At 38.2% G+C, this 23429-nt stretch overlaps 1 protein-coding gene across 1 annotated transcript in view; it reads left to right on the top strand.

The window, feature by feature from the left end:
- FRY (FRY microtubule binding protein) overlaps positions 1-23429 on the top strand; it is a 248280-nt gene that overhangs the window by 146288 nt on the left and 78563 nt on the right. Inside the window, 11 exon segments of the mRNA XM_070380441.1 lie at positions 2509-2768; positions 3241-3430; positions 4349-4473; positions 6628-6685; positions 7557-7648; positions 8289-8461; positions 9594-9754; positions 11691-11801; positions 15549-15703; positions 22393-22492; positions 22928-23099. Of these exon segments, the coding sequence (XP_070236542.1) occupies positions 2509-2768; positions 3241-3430; positions 4349-4473; positions 6628-6685; positions 7557-7648; positions 8289-8461; positions 9594-9754; positions 11691-11801; positions 15549-15703; positions 22393-22492; positions 22928-23099 (1597 nt within the window).

The following is a 23429-nucleotide window of genomic DNA, read 5'->3' as shown; positions in this document are numbered from 1 at the left end:
TAATGAGACTTGGATTGATTTTAGGTAAATGACTGAAGGGAGGCAGAGCGGATCTGTAGAATTGACATTGCTCATGCCCCTTGTGTATTCCAGGCAAATAATTATAAATGAAGAGAAGCATATTTGACAAAGAGCTATAAATAAATTTGTGCGCTTTTCTAACTGAGATTGAACAGAGGTCCCTATTTTTAGTAGCCCTGTTCTTGCTTGTGGTTGTAATATTAACAGTAATTACTAAAACTAGTGAAATTACTAAAACTATTAGCCAAGCAGTGCAAACCTTAACAGTAATACTGAATAATGCTACCACTGAATAGTGCTCCCTCCCTGGTGGCTCAGTGGTAATAACTGCCTGCAGTGCAGGAGACTTGGGTTTGATCCCTTGGCTGGGAAGATTCCCTGGAGAAGGAAATGGCAACCCACTCCAGTATTCTTGCCTGGAGAATCCCATGGACAGAGGAGCCTGGCAAGCTACAGTCCACGGGTTCACACACAGTCAGACACAACTTAGGGACCAAACAACAACCACCACCACCTCTTCGTCTGGAAATTCAGATTGCTTTTACACGAAATAAGACCATCAGGTGTAATTGTTTTATATACTTATCTTGTTTCCCTTCAGATCATATTCTGTTCACGTGGTTTTGTTCTGTGTTTGTCAGAATCTAAATCTTGAGCCGGGGTGGCCAGGTCAACAGGGACGCATGTGAGAAGATGCACAGAAAGGGGAGCAGAGGCATGGGGGGAAACAGCGCCTGCTTTGTGCAAGGGTTTGACATCCCTCATCTCGTGTCATTTACTTAAAAACTAGGTGAGGTCAGCACTGTCATTTCCAGGTCATAAATTAAGCAGACAGACTCTGGGGGGTTCAGAGATGTTCCCAGGGCACTGGCGTTGGGCAGAGCCAGTGTTGGAGCCTTAAGTCTCGGGCTTTGAAGCCGAAGCTATGCCTCTTCAGTCCATTAACCATGGAGGCCACTGGCCATCCCTCTGCTCCATGGGAACTCAGAGACCCTGCAGGTAAAATGGAGCACTTTACGTGCCCGACAGATATAATAGCAATTCTATCTCCTGGCCCAGCAGCTAGATTATTTGAAACTTTCCTCAAGTTTGATAGTCTGGACTTAAAAGAGAATGAAATACATGAAACTGTGTGTTATCAGTATGTAAATATATACCTATATGTATAGATATTAAATATAGATACAGGTATCTTTTGGGCACTAGTGGTAAAGAACCCACCTGCCAATGCAGGAGACATCAGAGACACTGGTTCGATCCCTGGGTTGGGAAGATCCCCAGGAGGGGTAAATGACAACCCACTCCAGTATTCTTGCCTGGAGAATCCTAGGCAAGAGGAGGAGGAGCCTGGTGGGTTACAGTCCACAGGGTTGCACAGAGTCGGACAGGACCAAAGTGCTTTGCACTAACGTAGCATGCACCTTTCAAAGGGTTTTAGAATGTATTCTGGCTTGACATCATAGGACAAAAATAAGTAGGTATCTTAACCTCAAAAAAGCATCAGTAAAATGCCCTTCGTAAAAGGGATTACATGTAGCCATCTCCCTAAGCCATAGGGAAGGTATTTCAGTCCAAGTAAAGACTCCTGAGAGTCCCTTGGACTGCAGGGGGATCCAATCAGTACGTCCTAAAGGAAATCAGTCCTGAATATTCACTGGAAGGACTGATGTTGAAGCTGAAGCTCCAGTACTTTGGCCACCTGATGCAAAGAGCTAACTCATTTGAAAAGACCCTGGTGCTGGGAAAGATTGAGGGCAGGAGGAGAAGGGGATGACAGAGGATGAGATGGTTGGATGGCATCACCTACTCAATGGACATGAGTTTGGGTAGACTCTGGGAGTTGGTGATGGACAGGGAGGCCTGGCATGCTGCTGTCCATGGGTCGCAAAGAGTCAGACACAACTGAGCTGACTGATGGAAAGGTAAACAAAAATCATGACTTAAAAAAAAAAAAAAAAACATACTAATTACAAGGACTTACCTGTGGTCCAGTGGTCAGAACTCTTGAATTTCCACTGCAGGGCACACAGGTTCAATCCCTGGTTGAGGAGCTAAGATTCCACATGCTGCAGGGCACAGCAAAAAAAAAAAACAACCAAAAAGCCTAATTACAGAGGTAATAACACACAAATCTCAGAGATTAGTAGCTTTTCAGAAATGCAAATTGGCACATCTGTGGTTAAGTTTAACTAATGTCGTATATTTGCTTGACAAGTATTTAGTGGTCAGCTCCTGGGTACTAGTGTGCAGGGCTCTGTGACATTGAAACACCACTTCTGCTACCCATAGCCTCACGTAGGAATGACCATGACCGCAAGCCCAGGTCTGGCGTGGCGGGGGTGCCGTGGAAGGGGTGTTTGAGATTCCAAGCTGGGCCCGAGGCAGAGGTAGACGGGCAGAGCACTGTGGAGGAAGAGGCATTGGGTCCGCGAGGACACTGACCGTGCAGCTCAGCATCGCATCATAGCCTGCTTCTTACACCTGCAGGCAACCCTACCCTTGACCCACAGCGTGGACCTGCAGTGGCTGGTGGAGTGGAACGCTGTCCTGGTCAACAGCCATTACGACGTGAAGAGCCCTTCCCACGTCTGGATTTTTGCCCAGTCTGTCAAGGACCCCTGGGTGCTCTGCCTCTTCAGCTTCCTCCGGCAGGAGAACCTGCCCAAGCACTGCCCCACCGCCCTCAGCTACGCCTGGCCCTACGCCTTCACGCGGCTGCAGTCCGTGATGCCCCTGGTGGACCCGAAGTAAGGGGCCCCTGCGCTTCCCTCTGTTCTGCTTGTTTCACCGTAATTTCCCCCTTTTACATTTTATGTTAGAGATTGGGATAGAATCCTCTAGCTTCTGAACAGGGCTTCCTAGGTGGCGCTAGTGGTTAAGAACCCCCCTGCCCATGTAGGAGTTTCTGAACATCCTACTACAGAATTCTTAGTGTTGAGTAAAAACAGGTTAAAAGTTCATGTCTGGAGCTAGTTTTCCCCCTCCCTTAATCGTCAGTGTGATTATCTGACTATAGACTCTCAGCCTCTTACTGGTTGAAACGGTAGTAAGTTCTATTCAACTCTCCAACCAATAGAGACGTTCCCTGTCCAGACAGACAGTCCTGGACAGGTAATTGTTCAACTCAACTGGGGCCCTTCCCAGCATCTTTGTTGAATAAGTGACACCTTAAAATCTAGAACTTAGTTTTCCCTCTTGTTTTCGACCCCACATTTCTAGTAGCCCAATTAATGCCAAGAAAACCAGCACGGCCGGCAGCGGAGACAACTACGTTATGTTGTGGAGAAATTACCTTATTCTTTGTTTTGGAGTTGCAAAACCCAGTATTATGAGCCCGGGACACTTGCGAGCCTCCACTCCAGAAATAATGGCCACGACACCTGATGGTACAGTGAGCTACGATAACAAGGTGACATGACATGCTTCAGAAGAATTATTCTGTAAGGTTTTTTTTTAGCTTGTTTGTCTAGAGTTCACAGTGCATGTTGCACTGTGCCTGCCATCTGGAGTATATGGGGTCAGAGTTTTCATCCTACACATTTCTAAATTCCATTGCGTGTTTGTGTGAATAATTTATTATTCCTCCCCTGACAATTGAGAAACTGAAAATAAAGGGAAGTTAAGGAACTTGCTGGAAATCGTAGAGTGACTGGTATTTATCAGTGCCCTGAGGCTTGGTGTCCCACATACCGCATTTCTCTCTCGCCTCATCGAGTACTCACCTTTAACCTGGGTCTTGATTAAATTATCTTGTTACAGATGGTTTTGTGGATTTACACAGTTGTGTTTTCAATTAATTGATTTTAATTGGAGGGTAATTACTTTACAATATTGTGATGGTTTCGGTCACACATCAACATGAATCGGCCACAAGTATACATGTGTCCTCCCCCCATCCTGAACGCCCCTCCCGCCTCCCTCCCCACCCTGTCCCTCTGGGTTGTCCCCGAGCTCCGACTTTGGGTGCCCTACTTCATGCATTGAACTCACACCGGTCATCTGTTTTACATGTGGTAATGTACATGTTTCAATGCTGAGATCCCCTGTGGCTCAGTGGTAAAAAAAAAAAAAAAAAAGTTTTGTTGTTTTTTTTTTTTTTTTTTAAAGAAGACTGTTATAATAAGAATGTTCTTTAGATTTTTTGTTCCAGGTGAAAACTGCATTCATTGTGTTGTTTTTAAATTTTCGTGTTTTTTTTCCTGAAATGATGGCAGTGCCTTGGGATGTGGTTCAGTACTTGAAAACTGTTATAATGGAATCATCATTGGTTAAAGGAAGCCTCAGTTATCATGTTACCTCTTTTTCACTTTTCATCAACTTGTTTCAGGCCATAGGCACCCCGTCGGTGGGCGTTCTGTTAAAGCAGTTGGTGCCTTTGATGAGACTTGAGGGCATTGAGATCACAGAATCCTTAGTTTTAGGATTTGGAAGGACAAATTCCCTTGTCTTCAGGTATGGTAATCTTGTTCTGAATTTGTATCTACTCCTGCTCTCATGGTTACTGCTTCCAATTCAAGTTTGAGTTTGCGTGTTGGTGTGTGCCTGGAGAGGCTGCAGGCTTTGCACGGTTCCCTTTATGTCCTCGTGGGTTTTTATGCATGTGACATTGTGATTGCCTCAAATTTCACTTTCAGTCATTGCAACTCTGATTTTACCTTTCAGATGTTCTCTCACATACACGCTTTGTTTTAGATAACTTTAAATGAAGTTTAAACTTTTAATGAAGTCAATGTCAGTCCCCAGTTAGCTAGACTGTTCAGAGGCCGTAACATCAAAATAGTGAGAGTCTGCTCATCAGCCACTCAAACAACAGACTCTCAAAGGTTGATCATCGACAGAATATTTTCAGGGGTGTCTGTGACATGTCACACATGCTAGTCTTTCTATAAGATGATGTATCTGCCTTAAGAGAACCGCCAGTGTCTCACTGTCTGGATTCCTCTAATCCAATAACCATTTCATCTAAGGCAGTGTCAAAGCATTTTCAAAGAATCCTCATAAAATGTTAGTTTAGGCTGCCTCTCATAATTTTATTTGCCAATAAAAGCCTATAAGGACAAAAAAAAATCTAAGTTTTTGATGTACACAGAAAATGGAAAGCTCCAAGCATCTGTGAGAAATTTATTGAAAAAATAAAGATTAACGAGACATTTTAGGAGTGACTGAAAAATATATTACAGTATACACTCGGATTTTATCCTTTAAAAATGTAACTGAGTTCTGACTATTTGGGTGCCAGTTAACCAGTGTTTTACTACTTATTGATTCATTAGTTAAGACAGTGCGTCATATAGAAATACTACAAGAGGATAGTAAAAACAATCACCTAATGTCTTTCTCAAAGAACCTAAGGCTCTTTTGCACATCTTACCCTCTCAGTATTCCTAGGAACAGGAAAGATGATGCAATTTACCAGCCACCTGGATGCAGAAAAATCAATGTCTCAGTGCCCTTACTGGTAAAATTGTTAGAATAAATAAAAATAAATTGTATCTCTCTAATTTTAAAAAACTGGTATAATTATAGAATCTATTGTACAGATTTATTGAGGGCATTAAATGTAAAAATGTACATAGTAAATGTTTCATAAAGATTGCTATTAGGTGAGGAGACTATTCCTGTTATTTAGTAACACTGACTCTGTTAGTGTTATTTCCATTTCTTTGATGGAGAAATTCTAGCATCTGTATTGGAGGAATCTGGAATGAGATGCAGGATTTCTATTTGTCAGGAGAGAATGCCGTAGTTTACCTTCCTTGGATTTCCCTGTGTTTAATAATAGTACAAAATATTCTGCAAGGAAATACAAGATTTTTCAAACATGGAGCAGATTATGGACAAAGTACCTAGCCACAGGCTAGACCTCCTAATGCTGTCTGTTACGACAAAGCAGTTAGTTTCTAAAGACAACAGCTGATTAGTGGGTATAAAGCTGAGAATTTGATCAAATGGGAACAGATGGAAGTGTATACATGTAATATCAGACATATATCGATATGAAAAAATTTGTTTACTTTTACTACACAAGAGAAAAGGTTTTGATGAGCACCTCAATACTGAAATACTTGCCAAAAAGTACATTCATTATCTAGCTCAAATAAAAGAGTTTATCTCTGAAATTCCCAAAAGACCTCATTTTAAAACGAACTCTTAAGACAGTCCCCTGAGCACAGATTCCAAAAGGGGCACCATAGTCATCGCATCTGTTTCTTTTGCTCTAATTGAATTAAAAAATTTATTAATCTTCATTCCCACAGCCTGTGAGAAAGTGCTTTGAATTTAGTAAACACAAAATATTGTTGACTTAATTGTTCAGGTAGGGGTTTTTGCCATAGAGTCTCCAGAATATTAAATCAAAATTAAGTCAACAAATGTGTAGTGAGTCCAAATTTTACACATAGCACTGGGGTAAGACTGGTTATACAAAGTGCAGGCCGCTGCCTGTTTCTAGCTCACCACGCGACAGGGAAATGGAAGGCAGGGGAGATTTTGATGTCAGAAGCAAAGTTTAAAAAGCAGATTTGGGGGTATTGAATGGCTATATATTGTGACAAAGTTGGTGTCAATTAATAATGAATTCTAAATGCTGACCTTTTTCATTCATAGAGAATTGGTAGAAGAACTTCATCCATTAATGAAAGAGGCTCTGGAACGAAGGCCAGAGGTAAGATTTTGAATTTGAATAATTAATGCCTTGGTTTATCTGGACAGTAGTGTGAATTTAAACCATACCCAGTGGTTTGCTGTCAAGAGTACGAACATATTAACATGCTTTTAACAATGAATCTTACTATTTTAATGTTGGTTATTTTCATTATTTCTTTGAGTATTTAGTATAATCTGGGTCCCACTTTAAAAGATTTTAAGTCCTAAGCTTGTGAAAGAAAAGGAACCTAAATAATCATGTGTATGTTAAAATATTATAGTCTTTTTGCAAAAGTTTTAAGATTGAATTTGGACTTTAGTCAGTTATTTTTTTTTTTTTTTACAAGGAGCTGAGAAACCAGGAACATTATTTGTTTCCTCTAGTGTATAAAGCTCTTTCTTCAACATTATTTTCCTTGAAGTGAACTCTGAAAAGGACAAACTTATAATGCAGCAGAATAAGAAATTAAATAGAGTAAGACTAAAAGAGAAGCTTCCTATGTAGTAGATAAGATACAAGCTTCCCAGCGGAAGCCTGGCAATTTGCACAAGAACAGTGTTACCAGATTTGGTGCGACTGTTAGTGTCCAGAGTGCTTTTTCACTTTTTTCTGATGCTTTAGTTTTTCAGCTGTGTCTGGGAGCCTCCAGGAAATGAGGCTTGTTGACTCTCAACATTTCCAGCTCAGATATTTACTGACCCACTTGTGATCTATTTCTCTATAGCTTGTGATAACAAGCATTTCTCTAAGGATTAGGTAGCAAAAAAAGTACTTTTTTGTCTTTTGTGTTTAGAAAATTAAAAATGACTAGATTACATCTTTCTTTTTTAAAGCAGAGTTGACATTATTGTGTCCACATTTATAAGTGATATTACCTCTTCCTAAACAGAACAAAAAACGCCGAGAACGGCGAGACTTGTTAAGGCTACAACTGCTTCGAATTTTTGAACTTCTGGCTGATGCTGGTGTCATAAGTGACAGGTAGGAAGGAAATTATACTGAGCTGAACTCTGCTCATTAAACTGATGTGTTTACCCGTTTTTTTTTTTTTCCTTTCTCTTTTCTTTTCTCCTTATTTTTATTGAGGTATAGGTGATTTACAATGTTGTTAATTCCTATTGTGTAGTGAAGTGATTTGATTATACATATATATACACACACACATTATTTTTCTTAATATTATTTTCCATTATGGTTTATCAAAGGATTTTTTTAAATTGGAGGATAATTGCTTTACAATGTTGTGTTAGTTTCTGCTGTATAATGAAGCGAATCAGCTAAATGTACATACATCCCTTCCCTCTTGAGCCTCCCACCCCTCCCGCATCCCATCCATCTCAGTCATCACAGAGCACCAAGCTCAGCTCCCTGTGCTACATAGCAGCTTCCCGCTAGCTGTTCTTTATTTTATACACACACACACACACACACACACACACACGACCTGTAACTTTTACTTAGAAAGGTCCAAAAGAGCTTGGTTTTTTTTCATATACACTGCATATACATCAAGAACAAATTTAGCACGTGAGTTTTGACAGTGAACCTTGTTTTCTGTGAAGCATATACTCCTTTGACATCAAGACTAACCATCTAAAAGTTTCACTTCCTTTTGTTCCAGCACCAATGGAGCCTTAGAACGGGACACTTTAGCCCTTGGAGCTTTGTTCTTAGAATACGTGGACCTGACCCGCATGCTCTTAGAAGCTGAAAATGATAAAGAAGTGGAAATTCTTAAAGATATCCGGGCACATTTTAGTGCCATGGTTGCCAACTTGATTCAGCGTGTTCCAGGTACAGCGATGCATCACTGCAGATTACCTTTCATGCTTGAAGTGACATTTGTGGTCCTCATTGCCGTGTTTTCCTCTCTGAACCTACTGGCCTGTGTGCAGGTCTGGGATGGGTCATTTATTTGTTTGGAAATACTTGAAGATATGCTTGAACAGATTGTGGGCATGCAGCACAGAGTTGGAAGAGGAACAATAGGAATTGCATTTGGCTTTGTGCTCATGATTATTTCTATTCTTTGTTTTGGTTCCCATCTGAAAATGAACCTGTGTGATTTCTATAGGAAGAAAGTATTTCAAAGGGAACATTTGAGGCTTCGTGTTTTTCATTCTCACTCTGCTCATCTGTGAACATATAATATTCTCAACAATATTTCTGCTCTTGATTCTATCCAATCCACATATTATATAGAATTCTATATATGTTAATAAATTATATTATTGATTATTGTATTAATATTATAATTATAATAATATTATATTATGTTATTTTTTTCATAGAACAAAGTGGGTCTAAAGCATTTTCGTCTAATAGAAGCAAAAGAGAATAAAAATAGTTTGGTGTAAAAATAGACTACTGTCATTAAAATTTTGTGACATAATTATAAAATTTTGTGACATATATAATCTGAAAATCATCTGTTCTGCTTTTTCATTATGATTTAACATTATGATGTTGTAAAACTTTATTACCAATTCTCCTCATTTTTGATGACCCTAAATTATGATTTAACTTCCTCAGTTAAGGAATTTTTGTTTGAAATGGACAGTCTATACATAGTATTTTACAGTTCTTCCTAAAGACACAGCAGCAGTTAAGAGAACATTTACTGTGTAAGGAGTAGCTGAGTGGAAGGTGTTGCAGTTTTTCTAGACATTACTTAGAAAACAGTGTCTGGGAATCCATTTTCTGTTTTCCTGCTCTGAGACAAGATGCTGTTGACTGACACATTAGGAGAGGAAAGAAAAATAGGCTTGACTTTTTAAATCCATGTTTCATTACCTAAAGAAATCTTGAGTTAGAAAATGAAATTACTCCTTTCCCCAAAACGTAGGAATCATGCGTAATAGCAATGTCAACTGTATTCACTGTATTTTTCAGTATAGTAGACTCTTAGCCTGTGTTTTCTCTCTAGTTCACCACCGAAGATTTCTCTTCCCCCAGCAAAGCCTGAGGCATCATCTTTTCATCTTATTTAGCCAATGGGCAGGACCCTTCAGCATTATGTTCACGCCCCTGGATCGTTACAGTGACAGAAATCATCAGATTACAAGATACCAGTATTGTGCGTTAAAGGTAGGTCACCTTTGCCTCATGAAGGACTTGTCAGATTGATGATCTCTTTCCTTAAACAACCATGCCTTACATAAGGGTAAAATAAATAATATGGTATGACATGGTAAAATACAAACACACATGCAAAAAAATCAAGTATATACACCTATATAAACAATAACCTCACTCTATACATTCTAAATATCTATACACTCTATACATTCTAAAATATCTGCACATGAACAAAATAGAGATTGCTGTTTAACCATGTAAATATTCCAATTTTGCTCATAATGCAGAACTTTTCCAAGGTTCCATTTTTATCTAAAGATTTCTACTGTATGAAAACCTTAGTTTTTGCTTATTTTTCCCTGATAGCTCAGTCGGTAAAGAATTTGCCTGCAATGCAGAAGACCCTGGTTCAGTTCCTGGGTCGGGAAGATCCACTGGCGAAGGGATAGGCTACCCACTCCAGTATTCTTGGGCTTCCCTTGTGGCTCAGCTGATAAAGAATCTGCCTGCAATGTGGGAGACCTGGGTTCGATTCCTGGGCTGGGAAGATCCCCTGGAGAAGGGAATAGCTATCCACTCCAGTATTCTGGCCTGGAGAATTCCATGGACTGTATAGTCCATGGGGTTGCAAAGAGTCAGACATAACTGAGTGACTTTCACTTTAAGTAGCTGCCTTGCCAGTTAACTTCCAATTTAAAATGTATATGGATATAGATATATATCCTCATGTTCAAAACCCGTGAAGGGCCGCATTCTCTTTTTAATCTCCTTCCATCCTAGAAGACTCACAGAAATAAGCTTCTACACTACCAGGACTGTTGAAAATTTTCAGAACCATGATTCCTTACAGCTTAATTTCCTTTAGAAAACTAATTGTATGTTGACTGTGTCATACATATCAGAAGTTGCTAACTGTCAAATTCACCTTTGCCTCAGTGGAGCTAATATAAGCCATGGCCCTGACAGTCATTTGGACCTATTGATTAGAGAGTAACTCAAGGTCTTCCCTTCTCTGGATGGCTGAGTCCCTTTGCTATCTACCTGAAACTATCACAACATTGTTAATTGACTAGCTTAATATAAGATAAAAAGTTTTCATTAAAAAAAAGATCTTCCCTTCTCTTGCTTTCTCCCCACCTCAAAGGAACTAAAGTTTATATTCTTCATTTTCTTTAGCTTTGATTAAAATCATAGTTATCTATTTCCACATTTTTCATGGCTTGCCAGTTTAGTGCATTAGTCAAATATTTGTTAAGTTTCTGAGTTCAGTGTATTGGTCAAATATTTGTCATCAAAACGAAATTTGAAAAGCTATATTTATCATAGGCAGAATTCATTCACTTGAAATCACTGAAGGTAAGCTTATTTTAAATCCTGTGAAATGGTCATTTTGTTTTAAATATCTCAGCCATACATTATAAAGATTTATTATAAAAGTACATGTCTACAGAGTTCAATTTACAGGTTTTAACTGTTGTAAAAAGAGACAAAATTGGCAATCTGGCTTTTTTTTAATTGAATCTACTAAGGAATACTTTAAAATCTTGTAGACATAACTGCTTTAAAAGCTGCTGCTCCTGCTAAGTCACTTCAGTCCTGTCCGACTCTGCGAGACCCCATAGATAGCCTCCTTCCAGGCTCCCCATCCCTGGGATTCTCCAGGCAAGAACACTGGAGTGGGTTGCCATTTCCTTCTCCAATGCATGAAAGTGAAAAGTGAAAGTGAAGTCGCTCAGTCGTGTCCGACTCCTAGCGACCCCATGGACCGCAGCCCACCAGGCTCCTCCGTCCATGGGATTTTCCAGGCAAGAGTACTGTAGTGGGTTGGCATTGCTCTAAAAGACCCTTGTTGTTTATAAATCTGGTAGTATGTGTTTTAAAGTCAATTGCGCATCATTCAGTCATGCAGGACTCACTTGGAGGTTGTGTTCTGTTTTGTTTTCAGGCAATGTCAGCAGTGTTGTGCTGTGGCCCAGTGTTTGACAACGTGGGCCTTTCCCCAGATGGCTACCTATACAAGTGGCTTGACAACATTCTGGCTTGTCAAGATTTACGAGTAAGTACTAGCCAAAAATACATTGTTCTAAATGTCTTGATTGTTTCGTCTTGGTTCAGTTGGTACTGACATGTCTAAGCATTGTTCACAACACAGTCTCTTCACACATTAGCCACAGAAGTGTAGGCTTGTTTGTTGCTTACATTACACTATGATGCATCAAAATAAAAAACATAGTAACATTTACCAAAGTTGACCATAAACCAGGCCATAAAGCAAGTCTCCACAAAGTTCAAATGATTGAAATGACACAGGCTGTATTCTCTAATCACAGTGACACTAAGCTAGTAATAGATAATAAAGATAGTTAAGACATACTCTTCCAGATACAGTGATTTAAAGAATACATAAAAATAGAAAAATATTTTTAACTGAAGAATAATGAAAACACTACTTACTAAACGTGTGGGTTGTAAATAAGGCCTTGCTTAGGATGAATCATATATTGGAAAGAAAAAATACTGAGGTCAGTCACCTAAGAATCCATTTCATGAAGTTAGAAAAAGCATATCACACTCAAAAAAAGCACACTGAAGCAAATAATAGAGATAAGAGTACAAATTAATTAAAGAGGAAAAATTACTAGAATGCACATTTAAATCAAAAACTTGAATTTGTTAAGACTAATAAAATTAGTAAATCCATGGGAAGTCTGATGAGAAAAGATAAGACATGTGTCAATCAACCTTAGAAATGTAAAGGGTCATTACTACAGACGCCACAGATGCTAAAAATAAGACAACATATAAACATCTTTGTGCCAATAAACTTGACATTCTAGATGAAATAGACAAGTGTCTGGAAAACACAGCACAAATGGAAAATCTGAATAGTCAGATAAGTAGCAAAGAAATTTAATCTATAAATGAGAGTGTTTTCACAAAGACAACTTTAGGACCAGTTGACGTTATGGATTAATTCAACACTTAAGAAACAGATTGCAAAGATTTAATACAAACCCTTAAGGAGAAAACATATAGAAAGGAAACACATCTGGATATATTTTATGAGACCCACATAACCTTCATACTAAAACGTGACAAGGATTTAATAATAAAGACAACTAAAAGGCAAATTCATTCTTGAACATAGTTATAGAAACTTTAAGCAAAATATTAAACAATTGAATTCAGTGTATGTTAAAAAGAGGATTCCTCATGATCAAGTTGGGATTATTCAAGAACTGCAAGATTGTTTTAATATTCAAATGTTCTTCAATTCATTTGTATATTAATTATATTAATAGAGTCTCAGGAAGGAAGTATCTTCTGATCATCTTAATAAGATGCAGAAAGAGCATTTAATAAAATTCTACATTCATTCATGAGGGCAATTCCTAATGAAACAAAGAATAAAAAAAACTTAGTTTGATAAAGGGTATCTTTAAAAAAAACACCTATAGTGAACATTGTACTAAACAGTGAATATTGAAAGTGTTATCTGAGGTTAGAATGACCCAGGAAGCCCACATTCACTACTTCCATCAACATTATACTAAAGATCATAGCCAATGGATTAGGGAAAAAAAAAAAAGATAGCAGGAGTAAAAAAGAAGAAACAGTTTGTACAGAAACAGGTGCACAGACTTAGAGAATGAATTTACAGTTACCAGTGGGGAAGAGTTACAGGGACGGATAGCTTGGGAGTTTGGGATTAACATGTATACACTGCTATCCTTAAAATAGATAACCAACAAGGACCTATAGTATAGCACAGGGAACTCTGCTCAGTACTGTGTAATAACCTAAATGGGGAAAGAATTTGAGAAAGAATAGACACATATGTATGTGTACATGTGTCACCCTGCTGTACACCTGAAACTGACACAGCACTGTTACTGAACTGTGTGCCAATGTAAGATAAAAACGGGAAAAAGGAGTTTGTGGATTTAAATGTGAAAGCTGAAAAATTAAAGTTTCTAGAAAATAAAATAGGATAATTTAATCCCTGGAGTTAGGGAAAGATTTCTTAAACAAGATGCAAAAATTACTAACCATCAGGAAAGACTAGTTAATAACTTCTCTTCACCAAAAGACACCATTAAGAATGTAAGTAGGCTGGTTGTAGAGTAAAAGAAGATATTTGCAACATGGAACCAACAGAATTCTTATCTGGAATATATAAAGGACCTCTACAAATAAATAAGGTAAAGACACTCATAAAAAAAAAAAAAAAAACAAGAGAATTAAACAAGCACTTTACAAAAGAGATTATCCAGTACATGCAATGTAAGACATATACAGAAATATTTAAAGCAGTATTACAAAGTCAAGAGCTAGAACAACCCAGATGTTCATCAGTAGTAGAATGAATAAATTGTGGAGCAATCATGAATTAGAATATTATGCAACAATGAAAACAAATAAATGTAGATGCCTTTTAAACATAAATTGAGTGAAAGACACAAAATTATATATATTACATATTAATACCATAATTCCATTTAGATAGAGTTCGAACAGCTCTGACTATTCAGTGGTGGTAGAAATCAGGATGCTGTGCTCAGTCGTGTCTGACTCTTTGTGACCCCATGGACTGTCAACCTCCAGGTCCTCTGTCCATGGAATTCTCCAGGCAAGAATATTGAAGCAAGTTGCCATTTTCTACTTTAGGGGATCTTCCCAACCAGGGGACTGAACCCATGTCTTTTGTGTTTCCTGAATTGGCAGGCAGATTCTTTACCACTACATCACTTGGAGAGCCCAGAAATCAGGAGAATGGTTATTCTTGAGGAGGGCTTCCCTGGTGGCTCAGATGGTAAAGAATCTGCCTGCAATGCAGGAGACCCGGGTTGGAAAGACCCCTTGGAGAAGGGAATGGCAACCCACTGCAGTATTCTTGCCTGGAGAATCCCATGCACAGAGGAGCCTGGAGGGCTACAGCCCATGAGGTCACTAAGAGTTGGACACGACTGAGCAACTTTCACTTTTACTTTCTTTTCCCAACTATGCACCAATAAAAAAATTTTAAGTAATTTTGATATACAGTAAAGTTCTGGGCCCATACCCTATAACATAAGAACAAACAAGTCATAATTTTTCCTTCTCCAATATTATTGCTATGGATGGGAGAATGAATAACTTCAGCAAGAAGTGGGAAAATGTTACTTTCTGAGGGGAAAATAGCCCCCAAACACCAGGCTTGTCCTGGATGAATGTAACCATCCAGTATTTAACAGTAGCTTCAAGAATCATCAGTTAATGATCCTGTTCTATTTAGCATGGTGATCTTTTCATATGAAAGTCTGATTAAAAAGTGTTTATTGATAGCATATTTCTTTCTCAAAGATTGTCAGCTAAGGTGTACACAGTGTATTTAGTAATCAAGCCTAATAAACATACTCCTCTGATCTTTTTCCGTAAAAGATTTTGTATGCATAAAGGCTTTCCTTTTATATATTTAATTTTTTAAACCAAATACATGTATTGTTCAAAAATATTTTAAACAAATATTTTCAAGTATTAAATATTTGCCAATGAAGTCTGTCACCTTTTCAGAGTTAAAAATAGAGAATGATAGACTGTATGATAGACTGACAGTGACTCAAATTTAGTTTATACATTTCAATTTCCAGTTCCAATATTGCATCCTTTTAAAGACCTTTTTGTGGAATAAAAATTAATCAAGATGGATGTTCGGTCTTCACTTTCCTTTGGCCCAGTTTACATTCACTAAGCTCGATTGTTGTGTCTTTCCTAGAATAGTCTTTCATTAAACATGAGGGATTGCTTTTCTCCATGTATTCAGGTTCATCAACTTGGCTGTGAGGTTGTCGTCTTGCTACTGGAACTAAATCCTGACCAAATAAATCTTTTCAACTGGGCGATTGACCGATGCTACACTGGTTCCTACCAACTTGCGTCTGGTTGTTTCAAAGCCATAGCTACTGTGTGTGGAAGCAGGTATGGGTTCTTTAACTGGAAGCTACTGGTCACTGACAACTACAGATTAAGGTTGCTCTTCATCATATTGAGAACTGATTGAGAATTGAGAGCTGATGTTTTTGCAGATATCCAAGTGGAGTAAATCCTAAGGAAATAGAAATGGCCTATCCTTCCCCAGAAGATAGACTGTTCTAAGTTCACAGCTACATTGAGTTTTCATTCTACCAGGAGAATGGTTTGTAGTTCAAGCACCCTTCTTTTTTAGTAGCCTGGAAATTTATAATGAAGTATTAGCGCAGTCTTTGAAAATGACCAAGATTTCATTTAAGGAATTTCTAGAAATATTTTTGACAAGTATGAACTATAAGCCCTGCAGCCATTTTGAGACCAAACTAAACTCAGGAAGCAACCTAAAAACATTAAATCTCTCTTGAACAAAAATTGAGAAAGGAAGAAGAGGGAAAAAAAAAACGTGTCTCCTGGGATTCCAGAGATTATGCTTTTAAAAAACACTGCCCTCGCTATGTAAATCAGTCATTCAGCAGAGTCGTTCATCTCTACAGTTTATTGAAATAATTTCATAGCTAAGATGAAAGGGTTAATAAAGACTCCCAAGATTACAACAGCTCTTCCCAAGATAGAGCTTATTATGTATTACAAATGGAGAGAAGGCAGCCCACCTTTATTTTTGAAAGGACTCATATAGACTGTTAATTGTCCCTTTTAATTAAATATGGCATTTTAAATAGCTATCCTGAGCTACCGGATAAAGGGAATAAAAGTAAATTCATTTTAAATTCCAATCTTTTATGGTTCTAAATTAATAAGAACAATTTTAAAAGACATCTACTTTCAATAAACCTAAAATTAACATGCTATTTAAGGAGACAAGTTTCTCTTTAGTATTTTTCTTTTATGAAGATGGTAGATAACGTTTCATGTCTAAAGCATTCATCTTCCATAATCTTAGTAGTAAACTTTTTATTATACACAGATTTTAATTTCCATAAAAGTCATATCAGATGATAATCTAAACTGTCTGATTTTCCATTGGTTTATTTCTTGATGTTAGCAATACTAAATAAATGACATTTATCCTATAGGATATTAACAAAATAATATTTTTTTATAAAAGTCTCTTTCTCTGGAGAATTGTTTTATTTTCGGGTATTTCAACATTCTAAAAACAAATTTCTGCTCTTTGATTTTAAAGAACATATTTAGAATCTATGACTTGGATCATAAGTTCATCTGACAAAAGTAAGAGGAATAAAAGTTTCCTCTCTTTGCCGCCCTTCTCCCAGTGAACTTGGTTTGAACTGTCTTAGTCAAATTTATTTCATTGCATGGCCATCTCATAAAATATCACAGTGCATTCCTCTGAATAAATCTAGGGTTTTTTTAGGGAGCACAAATAAATGTTTTTATGAATTTAGCAATATAGTCTCAATTCCAATAATATCCCAGTCACAAAAATATTAGGTTATAAAGCTCTCTATGTTTACAGTAGGTTTTGAAAGATAGCATCCTAAAATATTCTGGTTTCTTAAACAAATATTGCCTGTCAGCTTACACTCATGACACATCTATTCTGAGGGAAGGTCAGGGCCAGATGCTGCCATGGCTGTGACCTCTCTGCTAAGACAGTGACCAGCACTTGTCATTTCTCACCACAGGGATGTTCAGAATTTCAGAGTTCAGCTATGGCCTGAATTTGTTCTCTTTTCCCATAAATTGTCAGTCTTTGTAGTTTAGATAAGTCTCCAGATTTGTTTGAGCAACTCTGCACTTAGGTTTTCAGTATTTTTTTCAAAAGTACTTCTGATGTTTTAGACTTTGTCTTCTGCAAGTTTACTTCTAAAAAAAAAAAAAAAAAAAACCCAAATCACTTATGAAATAATCTGTTCCTGAAAAGTTACACACAAACTAGATCATGTTTTAAATTCTGAAAACAAGGTATCTGAACAGTAACTCCTACAAGACATACTCTAAAGCAAAGAATTCTTCCTGTAAAGTAATTACTTTATTTTAGTATATATATAATTACTTTATTTACAATATATGATCGAATATTGGCTGTATTTTTGTAGGAATATGACAATTTATAGGCAGATTCATTTATTAAGGAACCACTTGTAATTGACTTTAAAATACCTAAAGGATTTAACATTTTAAAAATGTAGATTAAATTTTTCTGCCTTTAGAATTTTTACATAGCTAGTATATAAATCTTTATATTCGACAGCTGTGACAGTAGGAAAAAATGGTTCTCCGCATTCTTTTCAGTTCCTTTTATTTCTATAAATGTGTGTGTGTTTTGTGAGCTTGTTGGCCTCCAGTCAAAATTATAACTGTAAGTATAACTACAGTCTGACTCTGCTGACATTGAGAGATTTGGAAGTCAGAGTGGAACGTGAATAAGACCAGGGAAAGTGAAGATAAAAATAGAAAGTGATTGTAAAACTGATAATATTAGTTTTGAAGGCTTTTTCATGATATGGTTCGTATTTGAGTAAAAGCTATTAAATGCAGCTCAGTACTATAATTTAGCACAAAAGACAATAGTTCACCTGACAGGCAGCATTAGTTCCACTAACTGTTTGGCTCCTGTGTGTGTTCTCATTAAGTCTTCCATAAATTCCATAAATTATATCACTTTAGAACAGATTAGGAAATTGAGAAAGAGACTAAATGGCTTTTCGAGGTTGTAAACCAAGGTAAATAATGTGCTCTCTGTTAAAAGTAAGACCGCTTCCAATCACTGGCTTAATTCAGCAGAATTCTCTTCACATTTAATTAAATACTTAAGAATTCATTGTTTTCACTCTTATTCTCCAGAATACTCCTCAAATATATTTAATAGATGTTTTAGAAGTATATACAAGATCAAAGTTTTAAATTTTTAAAGAATTCAGTTCAGTTCAGTTGCTCAGTCGTGTCTGACTCTTTGCAACCCCATGAATCGCAGCATGCCAGGCTTCCCTGTCCATCACCATCTCCCGGAGTTCATTCAAACTCATGTCCATTGAGTCAGTGATGCCATCCAGCCATCTTATCCTCTGTCGTCCCCTTCTCCTCCTGACCCCAATCCCTCCCAGCATCAGGGTCTTTTCCAATGAGTCAACTCTTCGCATGAGGTTTAAAGAATTATGTTGGGTTTATTTTTGGAGGTGATTTTTATTGTCATTGTTGTTTATATGCCTGTCTTGCCCTAACTATAAGTCTTTCCTAATTTAAATCAGGTACAGCAAACTTGAATTATTTTTTTTAATCAAGTTTTTTAAAATTTATTTATTTTAATTGGAGGATAATTACAATATTGTAATGGTTTTTGCCATCTATCAACATGAATAAGCCACAGATGTACATGTGCCCTCCCACCTCCCTCCCCATCCCATCCCTCTGGGTTGTCCCAGAGCACCGGCTTTGAGTGCCCTGCGTTATGTATCAAACTTGCTGGTCAGCTATTTTACATATGGTAATACACATGTTTCAATGCTACTCTCACATCATCCCACCCTCGCCTTCTCCCACAGAGTCCAAAAGTCTGTTCTTTACGTCTGTGTCTCTTTTGCTGCCTTGCGTGTAGGGTTGTCAATACCATCTTTCTAAATTCCATATATATGTGTTAATATAGTGTTTGTCTTTCTCTTTCTGACTTACTTCAAAACTTGAATTCTTAAAAGTAAATGCCCCACATTTCTTAAGAGAATAGCATCCATCTATTACCAAAGAAGACAGGGAAGCCTGTCTTTCAGGAATTCCAGTCGTCCTCCCTAACTGGTGATGTGCGGCCCCGTTTGGTTGTGTCACCTGGAGAATTTCGGCAGAGCACAGAGTTTGGGAATTTGGACTCTGGAAACATAATGTCTTGAGATTGAATTCTAGCTCTGTCTTTCATTAAGCTGTGTGATCTTGAACAACTTACTTCAAATGCTTACTCATTTGTGAAATATGAGTGGTAACAGGGTTAGGGTAAGGATCTTGACCAAAGGTCTAGCACATACTAAGCACCCTGTAAACACTATTATTATTACTATGCTTATTCAACAGCTATTGGTGGCAAAGAGCTATAATGTAATCATATCAACTAGTAAAATCCATTTCTCTTTAGAAGAACTCAAAATTATCTTGAGTTTCATCAATTAATTCTAGATAAGCCAGAGCTAATGGGTATTTCTCAAATTCTTCAAAATTTCCTCTCTTTCAGATGGAAAAAAAAATCAGTTTTATTTCTTATTTACTTTCTGAACCACATCTACCTTCTGTATTTATTTTACCATTTTATTTTTATTCTGTATGATCATAGCTGTCTTTCTTTTATCCTTCCACTGTCTATGCTGAATAATTAAATACTGAAAAATATAATATTCTGTTTCTAAGCCTATTTTAAATGTCTAAGTACAGATGTTTTATTTGTACTCTTGCACTCATTGGACAGCTTTCTGATTTTTTCCTTCTCTGGGTTTCTTTAATTTTCTGTATCTGTATTGCTTCTTTCAGTGTGGTTCCCCTTCAATTCCATAACTCAGTTTTAAGCAGCTAATTGAATTCCCTGATTACATGGTTAAGGGCATAACGCTGCATAAGAGGGCAGCTTTGTCTACTCTTCTCCTGCCTTTAAATCCCCAGTGATCCCTAGTAGTTTCCAGTGTTTATTTATATAAAAATATATATGTAATAAGTCCCAGAATCAGAGACAGCAATGTACATAAGACATCTCTGCTACTGTAGGGCTCAGAAGAAAGTTACCTTTCTGTTTTCACAGAAAGTTCTGTTTCCAGATACTGCAGGTCATAAGAATTCTAAATTAGACTGGTCATGAAATGACCTATTGTGGGGTGACTAGGAGGTGGACAGCACAGTGGATAAGTGTTTGAATTCTTGGGAGTCAAACAAATCTGGGATGGAATCCAGGCTCCACTCCTTCTCCCTGACCTTGAGTGAGAATTTAACATCTCTAAGCCTCACAGCCTTGTTGTGAAGATTAAGTCAGAAATCTTGGTAAAGGACTTGGTATGGTAACTCGCACAAAGTCAGCATGTCCTAACATAAACATTACCCACGGCTCATCCCCATCCTCACCACCATCATTTGGGCAGCTTTGCCCAGTTTCTCATCAACCTCGTGCATTTTTGTTCATTTAAAATTATAGTCCTAGAAAAGTAATCATGTTAGAGTGCTAATTGGTAAAACCACTTTGGACAGTAGTATAGCAGCAGTATCTACCAAAATTTTAAGTATGCCCTTGGACCCTGCACGACCTTGTCTAGAAATCTGTTCTAAAGAAATACTTGCCCATTTGGTGTTTGCGAAGTTATCATAGTGAAAAAAATGAAAATAACCTTTAAACATCTGTCAGTGTGTGTCCAAGGCTGGCTTTCCCAGGAAATAGAACCCTGCGGTGGAGATTTGAGTTCAGGAAATTTATTAGGGAATGTGCTTGGGATCAACGTCTGTGAGGAAGTGAGGGAGACAGGACCTAGTAGAGGAAAGCAATCCCACGGGAAGCACTGCTGGGGAGCGTGCATGACCTTGGTCTAGTCGGTTCCCAGAGAAGGATTCAACCAGAGAGATCAGCCTCCAGCATGGTAGCGGGAGGATGGAGCACCTCTGACCTAAAGGGAGGTCTAGGCGGCACAGCATCCATGATAAGAGTGGTTATTTATGGTTTGTCCATAGTATGGAGCAGGGCTTCTCCAATGGCTCAGATGGTCAAGAATCTCCCTGCAGTGCAGGAGACCTGGGTTCGATCCCTAGGTCAGGAAGATCTCCTGGAGAAGGAAATGGCAAGCCACTCCAGTATTCTTGCCTGGGAAATCCCATGGACAGAGCAGCCTGGCGGGCTACAGTCCATAGGGTCACAAAGAGTTGGACGAGACTGAGTGTCAGACCCTTGATACTGTGGAACCCTGTACAGCTGCTGAGAAAACCAAGGTGAGCCTCACTGTCCAGTGAAACGTGGACATGTAGGTAGTATGAGCACATTTAGGTTTAAAATCCTGTGTACTGGGGGAGGGGTATTTTGACATGTATAATCTTTCAAGAAGCTATTCTCTATGCATAGAGTGTACCCCATGTTACCCCTTCCGTGGCCTTGCTAACAATCCCCCGTCTCCTGGTGCTTCAGGACTCAGTTTATTTGTTTCCTCCTTGGAAGAGTGTCTTCTAACCCCAAGTCTGATGTAGTGTCCCTTGTCAGGATTTTTGTATCATCTACAGACAATCCCAGGTTCCTCCTCATAACTAGACTGTATAGTTGTCTCCTTAACTCAACTGTGAGTTTCCTTTAAGAGAGGGCACCAGCCTGACTAACTTAATATCGTCAGTACTTTGCAGTTGTTTGATGTTTGGTGCTCAATACATTTAGATGGATCGAATGAAAATATTTTAAATTAGTGAGCTGCTGAGTTTAGACATATTGTCTTCTGTCTTTTCCTCTTGTTCTTGGTTTTCATCAAAAATCTATTAGCAATAGGTAGACTTATGTGTTCATTGAGCTGATTTGACAATATTCAGTTTTAACCTCAGAGCAGTTTCCCTTCACCTACTAATAAACAGCAGATGGGAACGGTGAAATGGGCTTGGGAATGTCCTTAGTAAGTGTGACTGAGGTCAGTGTGCCATCTAGAATTTTGAGAGGTAGTGATTTGTCAAGGTTACTAGCCAGGCTATCGCATAAACTGTACTGTTTTGTTTTGTTTTAGGAACTATCCCTTTGACATAGTGACGCTGTTAAACCTTGTTCTGTTCAAGGCCTCTGACACCAACAGAGAGATTTATGAAATCTCCATGCAGCTCATGCAGGCACGTATCACTGACTGCAGAGAAACTTCCATACCTGAACACAGAAAATGGAAGTGGTCGTTGATCACTGGATTGCTGTTTATTGATACACATTCATGTATTTCTGCATATCACTGGTGGATATGATGAGTGAGAAAATAATAATTATCTCTAAACTTAGGCAGTAACTGATGCTTTGCCTTTCATACAGTATTAAAATATGCATTCATTAGTTTTATTACAAGACTGTATTCAATATAAATACTCTTGAGATAACCAGCCAATGCTTTTTCATACTGTTTATAACTTGTATATTTCTTTTTTTTATTGTGGACACATGAGAATGGTATAATTTGAACAAGTCATAGCAGAAAACTGGTAACAATATTATCTCAGTTTTACAAATACACATTTTTACATGTGTTTACACGAAGCTACTGTCCTACTTCTTTCTAGATCCTCGAAGCAAAGCTTTTTGTGTACTCGAAGAAAGTAGCCGAACAAAGACCCGGCAGTATCCTGTACGGGACGCACGGCCCGCTGCCACCCCTCTACAGCGTGTCACTGGCCTTCTTGTCGTGCGAGCTGGCCAGGATGTACCCCGAGCTCACTCTTCCTCTCTTCTCAGGTACCGTGCAATAGTCAGTCATGGCATGTGTGATCCTTTCTGCCCTAAGTATTCTTACTCTGAAAATTCTAGTGTTATTGAGAGTCAAAATTATTGATAATAAATTCGTCAATCAAAATTGCATTGGGCTAAGATCAGTTAGCCGAATGCCCAATGCCCAATGGCAACACACTCCAGTGTCCTTGCCTGGAGAATCCCAGGGACGGAGGAGCCTGGTGGGCTGCTGTCTATGGGGTCGCACAGAATCGGACATGACTGAAGAGACTTAGCAGCAGCAGCAAGTTCAGTTATCCCTGGAGTAGGAAATGACCACCTGCTCCAGTTCTCTTG

Source organism: Bos mutus, chromosome 12 (assembly GCF_027580195.1).
Source record: "Bos mutus isolate GX-2022 chromosome 12, NWIPB_WYAK_1.1, whole genome shotgun sequence".
Classification (NCBI taxonomy): Eukaryota; Metazoa; Chordata; class Mammalia; order Artiodactyla; family Bovidae; genus Bos; species Bos mutus.
This window is presented reverse-complemented; position numbering and strand designations above follow the sequence as displayed.